Raw genomic sequence first — 10644 nt, 5'->3', positions numbered from 1 at the left:
CGACCTAGGACAGTGTCATACGATTTAAACTGCCCTCCAATGCTGAATTTCTGGCATAGTTTTTCTCTTTTAAAAACGATAATGATTTTAAAAAAAGAAATTTCATAAATAAAAGCAAAAGGAATTGAAAAATATAGAAAACTACTGTAAAGCTGCATAATGAACATATTAAAATTTATTTTCATCAAACTATAGTTATTAATACTATCCAAATTTAAGTAAACATTGATTTCAAATTCTTTTTACTTTAAAACCATGGTAAAGATATTAAAGAAAGGATACTTTCTCAACAAAATTTTAAATATATAATGCCATAAAAGAAAATGTACTTCATGGATTCAATACTTTATTTTAATGGCGGAATTACTGTTAGTTACAGTTACTAAATCACATACCATATTTAAGTCTTGGGATTTTTTGGGTTATGCTTCTGAAAGTACAGACATTCAACTCCTTGCTGAATTTATCTAAAAATTTGACAGATGTTTTCAATATCCTATCTGTATACTTAATTTTATCCATTTAGTTCTATTTATTTTGTAGTTATTGTGTTAACTTAAATTCAAAAAACCAGATAGACTTCCTCTGAATAGATTTTACCCAAAATTTAGTAGAAATATACAAATTTGGTGTAAAGAACTTATATCAAATTTCATTCATTCAGTTCAAAGTGTTTTTTAATTATTTTTGTCACAGATGGAAATTTTCCCAAAATGTATTTTTTTGGACTTGGGGAAGTCTTTAAAACCTTGAGTTTGAATTTTTCCACGATTACAAGTTTTTTTTTTTTTTTTTTTTTAATATTTTGTATATGAGAAAGTAAAATTAGTACATTGACATAGACTGTTAAACTTTATTTTGAATATGAATTTTTAGATATTAATGTTTTAGAAACCAAAAAAAAATAAAATATTACTTTCAAATTAAATGTAAATTGATATATAAAGCAGATTTGAATTCTACATTTTATTTAATAAATAGTATTGAACTCCACTATTAAACATTTTTCAAATTTTTATGATACTTATATTATTTTATATGCTTTCTGCAATTCAATAAGCTTATGTAATTACAAGGCAGCAATTTAGTAGTATATTTTCTGATAAATATTATGCAGTAATAAATTGCCACATTTTATTAGTTCATTGGTTACAGTATTGTGGTTATAAAATTTCATCAAATAAACTATTTTATTAAGACAGCTATTATATTTCCCAAACAGGAATACATTTTCACACAATTAAATCGCAAAGTTTTCTCTTCGTGGAAGTAGATGAAATATATCAAATTTTATAGATTTGAGTTTTGCATATTATTATTTTTTAAAAGTAAAGTAAGTAGTAGACTTTTTTCTGTTAAAACAACCCAGAAACATTAAGATATTTCATTCATTAATAATAATTCTGGTGATTAGGATACATCTTGATGATCTAATTCTAATTTTTAAATTATTACAAGGAATGCTTTACTTGTAGTTCCACCCAATCATCAGCTGCTAGATTTACTACAGGAATATCATGAGATCTAATATTGCAGGCATTCTCCTTCACTTAGATTTGAAAGTAATGACCGCTTGAGGAAAGATTTCCGCTTTAAGGAAGATAATTGTAAATATTATATATATGATGATGATGATATTTTAAAATCTAATTTAAATCTTATTTTCTTCATAATTTAGCCCATATTAACTTCATTTTGTCTATTATTTCCTGACCCAATTCTCATTTTATTTAATTGAACACACAATAAAACTGCTCCCTTCAGCATTTTCCCACGCTTTAAGTGAAGGGATAAAAAATCCTTAATGCCTGTAACATTTTAAAAGAGACCAAAGTTTTCCCCTTTGATGGTTTTATAATGTGATTTTGATAGGGATTTCTTTGACGTGTAGCCTTAGGAAAGGGGAATTTAGGTATCGTTAAAAGAAATTTGCAAACATTGAAGATTTTTGTTCCAAAATGGAACACGTGTCGCGGTGGCAAGGTCCCGGCTTCGGAACCAAAGTGTTTCAGGTTCGAAACCCGATTCAACCGAAGAACCGTTGTGTAAGCGAGTCTGGTGCACGTTAAATCCGTCTGGGCTAAACGTCCTCCAGATGCTGTGGTGTGGAAGTTTGGAGGAAGCAGTGCCAGCTCAGATGCCATCCTCGTTATCTGACCGTGGTTCAAAATCACGAGGTCTGTTCCAAATTAGTCCTAATGTTGCTTTAAAACAAGACGTTAATATAATTAAACTAAATGGAGATGGAATACGGATTATGTGCTCTGCGACACGTAATTTCACATATGGATGGATGCAAAATAGCAAGAGAACATTAAAATTTTACTGGAGAAGGGCTTGTCCAGATTAAAACCTCCTGAAAAGAAGTGACCACTAAATGTTTCCTTAGTTGTGGAATCAGTAGCATATGAATCATCGAAAGACAATTAAGATATATTCGACGGGGGAAGAACAGTTAACAGAACTCTTGAAACTTGCTGGAACAGAATACGATCCCGAATCCTTCTGGCAAGAAGCAGCAGTGGAGTGCTTTGATAAATGTTCTAATAGGGAGTAACGCCTTTTAGTTGACGAGTCTATCGACAGTAAGCGTTTTTTATGGTTAAAGATTTACATTTTAAACTAAAAGACAATTTCAAAAAATGATTGTTTCTAAGAAGCATACAAGTTTAAAACAGAGTCAAATTATATATTTTGTACAGTGAAATGTAAAAGAAACATTAAATAAGGCACTATTTTCTCATTAGATATGTCTCAAACGTGTTTATATTATAGCAATTATTTTCAATTGTAATAACCCAGGGGTGTTTGTGGGACCCCAAAAAATCCCCTGAAACTTTTACGGACTTACTACCGACATTTTGGAGTTTCGAGAAGAGGGGGGGGGAATGAAAAATTACGATTATGAAGTATTGAATGACCTAATTATAAAAGTTCAATGAATTACTTTTTTTGCAAAATTAAGACCTTTGAACCCAGGTCACGTGATCGCACATCTGGTCGAACGAAGTCTCTCCCTTTTTTTTCTGCCGCGCCGAAAGAATCCAGAAGAGAATGTCCGAGAACCGGGGGAATGAGTCATAACTCGCAATAAGGAAAGAACAAAAAAGAAGTTTTTTCCCCCTTTTCACGCATTATCACTGCCTTTGGAGAAAGAAAGGAAAAGTTTTCACCACACACACTGACCTTGCGTTTTCTGCTTTCAAAGCAAACAAAATTACCCAGATCAAAATAAATAATTCATTATTATTCCTACTTCCTTTTGAACGACGATCCCCGGAATTTCCGGGTATCGAAGTTCAAAATCCCCGGAATTCCGGGGTTTCCCCGGAGCACAAACACCCCTGAATAACCATTCAAGGCGGCCAAATTTTCTCGTAACGGAGGAGTGGCTGTTTAGAGTTTTCACTGTATTTATTTTTATTACACTACTGTTTTAATCAGCAACTTATTTGCCGTATTTAATAAAAAGCAAACTTCTTACACTAGTATTATATAAGATATTGTTACAAATCTGTAATGTTGCTTTCCAGCACAGTTAGCTCAATCACTGGAAATATCGTTTTACGATCAGCTCTGTTGAATGCCGAGTCAGTGATCCCGGAGCTTGGCGACAAAATAGACAATACTGGAAACTTCCAGAATTTTAGCGGTTCAGCCAATAGGAGCTGAGATATGTCTGATTGTTCCAGAACCTTTTCTGCCAACTTCTGGAAAATATAAAAGGTCGGCTGTTTCAAGCCGCAGTCAAGTATCGAGAGGATAACGAAGTGACGGAGGAATAGTCCAGCGAAGAACAAGCGTTGTGTGGAGCTCAAGCGATTCTGAATTGAGATGTGTGCTGAGTCCTGGTGTTTATTGTGGAAGCAGCATCGAGTCCTGTGAGGAGTAGCCGGTCTTGTAGTAGTGTGTCGGTAGTTGGATACAGTTAAAGCGAGGAGACATTGGAGATTTGCTCACATTTAAAGAGATTGTAGAGTGAAGATACGTAGATTTCCTCCTCCTCCTGAATTCTGTCTGTCCGCTTTTTCTCTGTTGTGGTTGTTATTACTACTTGTTGAAGTGAGCTGCTGTATATTCGTTGTCTTTGTATTCGCAGCTTTCGTGTTTAATAAAAGTCATCATCGTTTGTTATTGTGGCAGGTTGATTGTTTTCACACCATACACCACTACAAGTGAATCCGGTGACTTTACAGACTTAGTCGAATAGAAGTTTCGTAACAATATATTATCTTTATTGCATTAATTTGATTTTCATTTAAACCAATGTGTAAGAAATTTATTTAGAACAAGTATTAGTTTAATAGAGTAATCTTTACTGAATTTCCATAGAACAAAAACATTAAATGTGCTTTTTTCCCTCTAAGCTCAAATAATGAAATCTTAAAAAAATTGATAGTTTTCTTCCTTCAAAACTTTCTTGCATACTCCTTAATAAAGGGGTTTAACCTCCTCCCCTACTGCATAAAAAATTTGGACTGGTTAAGACTGCAAATATCACAAGCATTCAGTTTTATAATATTAGAATCTAGCATATCATTCATCAGAGCATAGAGAAGAAAACAGATTATGCATTTCGGAAGCTCCCCCCCCCCCTTTTAAGAGTGTTAAAACAACATTTATTAAGTGTGTAATTTATCCACTGCCTTTTTCTTCGTATAGAAATTAACATCATTTTAATTTCATAATCCCATAATTTCACTGAAATAATTTTAAAAGAAAATTATGAATTGTAAAATTGCAGATGCAAGAGATAATATTCTGTTATTTTTCTCGGGTAACACTCAAAGGAAGAGTTTTTACTCTACATCTCTGCAAAGAAAATTGACTTTCAAAATAAATTACCATAAAACCTTTTGGTAATTTTAAACCTTCTGTTTTGTTTGAACAGCAAACAAAAGGGGGGGGAAATAGTTCTACTACTTTGTAATATAGTTACAATGGTTCAGGTATCTGAAATTAATAGCTCCTTCTTAAGAAAACTGTAAAATGTGTAAATAAAATATATTTGCAACAAGCCTTCTGTAATATACAGGGAAATTCAAAGGAAATTTATTCTTTGAAAATAAGCTTTTTTCTTTAATAAAAGATGTGCTTTCCAAAAAAATTATAAAATTTTAAATTCTGTTTTTTTCCTATTTCATTCTTTTTAAAATTCACAAGCTCCCTACTATTATCTTGTGCAATAGTAATATACACTTTTTTTTAAAAATAAAGCATAAAATACAATGAGAATTCATAAATTTCTTTTATATGCTTTGTATTTCTCAATTTACTGCTTACATTTGCTAAATATAAAATACGTATAAATTTATACATGAAGCAATACCATTGCAAGGAATTTAATATGTCCTATACATTAAAAATATATATATATTTAGAAAACTTGTAAGTAAGTTCTAAATATATTCTTAAATGAAGAAATTTGATGATGTCATCTACAAATTATTTAAAAAGACAAATCTCAGATGTACAGTAACTAAATAATGTACAGTATTTTAAACAATAAATTTTTATAAAACTAGAAAAGCCAAGAATAATCTTTTTATAGACTAAGCATGTAACAAATTCTTTTAAAACAAGGAAAACATTTTTGCAAAACAAGTTTGAGAATATAGCATAGTATGTTATATGGACATCATTTATTTTAAATAAACACACAATACAATTACTTGTGATCACGCAAATGATACAAAATAGTACCACGTCGACAAACAGTAGGTATTCCAATATTCATTGTTAATTCTCGGGCAATTTTACAATAGTTTTAAATAATGTGCAGAGAGAATGATAATCACTTCAGAATAATTTACACTTTTACAGTGTATCGCAAAACATAAATATGGCTACAGTAAAAAATCCCACTAAAATATATACATTATGCATATTCGAATGTAAAATATAATGAGTATCAAAAATATGATTCATATAATGCCAGAAACGAGTTTAGAAAGCTGAAGAGTCCAAATCAGAATTTGTAGAAAGGAGTGGTTTTCTTGGAGGCAAAGTTGGCTTGGCAAATCCTTTGAATTTTGGAAGCTTTTTGGGAAGACGAGAAGTCTTTTTAACTCTGCAATTCTCCTTATTTTTTCCATTTTCACTAATATCAGACTAAAGAAAAAGAAAAAAAGTCATTATTAAGTATTTTAAATTTTGCAACATGTATGGGCAAAGAAAAATTCATATGCTCTATAAAGTTCACAAATGTCAATATCATTAACTACAGTACACTCCCAGTATCCGGCCTAATGTGGCGGAAGGTCACTTTGCTCACCAATACCAGAAGACAAAGTTTTTATACGAAACATATTACATAATACATATTTTCTCACTTCTTATTGAGAACTAAGTTTTATTTGTTAGTTATTGTTTATATACTTCATTACACATTTCAAGAATTTATTAGAGAGAAAATATATAAAGAATATAAGCTATTCACATTTTAACATAAATTCTGTAGTGCCTAATGCAGGAAACAATCAAAATGTTAAAATAAATTGTAGGTCTAGTTCTTAAAAAAATTGGCTCAAATTGATTTTATTTTTCACTAATAAATAAATGATTACACAGAAAGGAAAATATAACACTAAGATAAGAGCCAAAATTTAAAATTTTTAGTTTTTGAGAAAGTTCTTAATAGATTACTTTTTCAGCAATGCCTTGCCTTCCTCATTTAATTACGATAAAAGAAAACTAGGCCAGATAATATGAAAGCCATATGGTAGGGAGAGTACTATACTTAAAATCTGTAGGTAAATTAGTTTATTCATAAAAATATGAGTCTACGTGCCCTAGCAGTAACATATCAAAAGTATACAAAATGTTTTAAAACTCTTTAAAAGGTAGCATAAATCATTATGCAATGAATAACTATACATGTGAAAGAAGTAGTAATTTCTGTATCATACACATAAAGGGAAAGGAGTTAAGGTAGAAATTGCAACAACCAGGGTCATAGTGAGAAATTGCCATAAAAATTAATTACCTTTCTACAGGTGCACATATGGAAACTTGCATATTTTCTAAGCATATGATACTTTCTGTTTTATAATACTGCATAGTTTTCATTGATTTTTTTAAAAAAATAATTTCAAATTTTAATATTTATTTCTATATTTGTGCATTATTTGCACATCTTCTTTTGTAAAACAAATAATATCTTTTTGGTTTTTGACAAGAAAAAAACACACACACACACATCAACTTTTATAAGATTAACAATAAAAATCTGTGATTTTTTTTTTTTCAGTATTTCTTAAAATTAACAAACCATTAGTTTATTTAGATGGATACATCATTTCTGAATATGTGAACAATAATGTTGAAGTATAGCATGATCAAACAGTTTGTATTTGATTTTTATATATGTAACAACAAATAAGGTTCGATGTAGCTGAGATGGAAAGTGTAAATTTTCTCCTATCCTAACTTGCTGTATTTAGAAATTTTAGTTGCAGTCTTATAAAGCTAAGAGATAAGCATTTCAGAATGGCTACCATCATAAGATTAGTAAAACTGCCCTGAACTTGACGATAGTACAATGACCTGCTTTAAACAAATTTCTTAAAACATTTTTTAATAGAAAAGAATAAAAGCATTCAGAAATGGTCAGGATTAAAAAATTGTTTCAACACTTCTTATTTCTGAAGTTTAGTTGAAGATTTCTTTTTCAAGCGCTTTTATATTCCAAAAATGTAATAAAATGTTAGTTGAAGCTTTTTTTAATAGTATTTTTTGAAGTCAACATGAAACAATATATTGCATTGCTTCAAAATTTAACAAGTTATAAAATTAAGAATCTTATTCAATACACTGCTTTAAATTTTTAAAAAACATTAAAGCAAATGAAGTATTTTTTCCCCCCTCTTTATCATGGCTCTAACTGCAGGAAAATAATACGACATGACGATTTGAAGAAGCAATGGCCTTGTTCTGAATTTCTTCATGATAAAAATCATTACTTAAAATTGTATCCAAAACTAATTTTTTTTAATTACTAAAACAAAAGAAAAAAATGCATTCATTCAAATAAAATTTTTATTACTCAAAAGCTATTTTTTAAATTTTTAAAATGGCGTTAAAACATTATTGTGTGATGATATGCTTTGATGTTATGATGAAAATACGTTAAAATTATGTTATTATTTTTTAAATTAAAATTTTAAAAAATGCACATTTAGTCAGCCTCTAATATCCCAAAAATAACTTCATGTATTTAATGCTGTGCATTGCTCTGTCAATATGGACAAATCTTTATATGTAAAGAGAGATTTTTTTTGGGAACAAAATTTCTATAAGAGTTATAAAAAGAAAAAAACAAAGCAATAATCATTTTAGAATGACAGAACCTGGACCTTTAAAAATAAAAGTTTTGAATATAAAATTGAATAAAATTATTCAATGAATTGCTTGAAAATTTTAATTAAGTTTAAATTAAAGAAAAGAAAGCATTAATTCCCCTTTTATCATGATTTAAACATCAGTAAAATACTTTAACTCAATAAATCAATGACATTGTTTTGAATTTCACTATAATAAAAATCATTGTTATAAATTATGTCCAAAACTAATTTTTCAAAGATTATTAAAACTGAAGGGGCGGGGGAAATGCATTCATTGAAACAAGATTGGTATAATAATAAAGTTAAAAAAAACAAAACAAAAAACTTTAAAATGATGAAATGAAGGACTAAGATAATTACACATTGCAATATAGTACATTCAAATCAATCTAATAAGTCATTCAAGGGATTGCTCCTAAACAGAAAATTAAAGATAATGATTATTGAATGAGTAATGTACTAAAGAGACTTTGCAAATGTTTTTACAGCAGCTTTTATGATGTTTGATATATCTCCTTGGCGCACAAAATTCATCCTGCTGTATTTTTGTTATTCATTGATCAGACCAATCTGCAGATTCTTCAAAAATAAATAAAAGGTACCTAGGCATAACTTAAATAAATTCTTCAACATCTGAAACATTAAAAATTTGTTGCTTTGAAAAAAAAGCTGAACTTCATAAAACAATGAATTCTACGAAATATAAGCACTGAGTGTAGGGTTAAATTAACAATAAAATGAATAAATTTATACAAACATGCTTGAGATATTAAAGATATTGTAGAATAATTAGATAAAAAAATTAATCAATCTAAAAAAATAATAAAATTCACTGCCAAAAATGCTGAGATCTGCATTTCCACTGAAATGAAATACCAAATAAAAATGACGATGAAAGCAAATTAATAACAATTTCCAACTGAAGAAAGAACATTATGAATCAACAGAGCTTGGCTTATTAATTTTTGCTACAATCCAGCATTAAAAAAAAAAAAAAAAAAAAAAAGTGAGCATTCAAATAAAAGATGATCATTAAAGCAACATTATTATTAATAATTGCAGATTTCCCTACAATAAACAAAACAATGTGCCTTTCATATGACAGCAATTTCCCATGCACTTTTTTTTTTTTTTTTTTTGCATTTTCTCAGAAAATTTGTATCTGATTTTCGGTAAACAGGAGTATAATATAAGATTCAAACAGGTAAAGAAGGGAAGTATTCTTGATATTAATATAAGAATTGAAGATAATTTTCATGCTGACAAATACAAAAAGACTGAATGTAAACACTGAATCTAAAGAGCAGGGCAATCAAGATGCACAATGAAACTATTCCTATCGTCAATACAACTCTTATCTAGTGAATCATCATCACAAAATAATTATATAACAAACTTTATTTCCATTACCTACATTTGATGCAGATAGAATGCAGTAAAGTATAAAATTGCCTTTGTGAAAATGGCCGAACATGTCTATCAACTTCAACCTTTTAAAGTAGTCAAATAATTTTATTCCTAATTTAACAATTATATTTATTCCCTCTTAGTACTTTATACTTATTACTAAACCCTGTCTATTAAAATTTATTAAAAGGCAAATAATTTTAGGTATTGTTCAAGCTTCTTTAATAGTTTAGATTCAGATAATTATTATACTTAAATAAATAAAAAAAAGGTATTGATTAATTAAAGGAAATTTGGTGTAAATTATTTTAGTGCTGAGCAATATTAACCAAAGTCAATAATTGCTGAGTTATAAACAAAAACCGTTTTTCATGTCTTATGCCCTTATCTACAGATGATTTTTTTTGCTTGTTCTTTTTAGCAATTTATGATTTACAATCAGTTTATAGATCTCCATAATTTAATTTTAAATACTTTGTTTCATACTTAAAGACTGAATCAGTATAAGACATGACATAATACAAGGGATTTAATATAACAAAGCAACATTCTTCTAAAAACCATTAAAAAACGATATTTGCAATGACAATCAATAATAATATTCAACTTAATGCTTTAAAGGTGTTAATAAAATTATATGAATTATGCAAATATCAGTGATAAAAGTTTTAGAGTTTGTAAAGAGAAAATTAAAACACAAACCACGGAGGATGCATTTGAATCAGTTTCGCATCCAGTTGAATCATAATCATCACTTGTGAGGGATGCATTGTGTGAATTGACCTCACTTCCAATACCTTCTGGAGTGGTAACTTTTGATTCTTCACTTTCCTTTAGAAAAATGGGTTAGTTTAGTAAGAAATTTATTCAAAGAATGACGGGAAAAAGATATATA

At 29.0% G+C, this 10644-nt stretch overlaps 1 protein-coding gene across 1 annotated transcript in view; it reads right to left on the bottom strand.

Moving 5' to 3' along the window:
- Positions 1-5491: 5491 nt before the first annotated feature.
- LOC129988190 (kinesin-like protein KIF11-B) overlaps positions 5492-10644 on the bottom strand; it is a 35871-nt gene continuing 30718 nt past the window's right edge. The window contains exons 25-26 of the mRNA XM_056096346.1: positions 10452-10580; positions 5492-6111 (exon numbers count right to left, since the gene is read on the bottom strand). Of these exons, the coding sequence (XP_055952321.1) occupies positions 5947-6111; positions 10452-10580 (294 nt within the window). The 3' untranslated portion in view covers positions 5492-5946. The remainder of the gene's footprint in view (positions 6112-10451; positions 10581-10644) is intronic.

This window comes from Argiope bruennichi, chromosome 10 (assembly GCF_947563725.1).
Source record: "Argiope bruennichi chromosome 10, qqArgBrue1.1, whole genome shotgun sequence".
Classification (NCBI taxonomy): Eukaryota; Metazoa; Arthropoda; class Arachnida; order Araneae; family Araneidae; genus Argiope; species Argiope bruennichi.
Note: the sequence above shows the minus strand (reverse complement) of the source record. Positions and strands in the feature narration are given on the sequence as shown.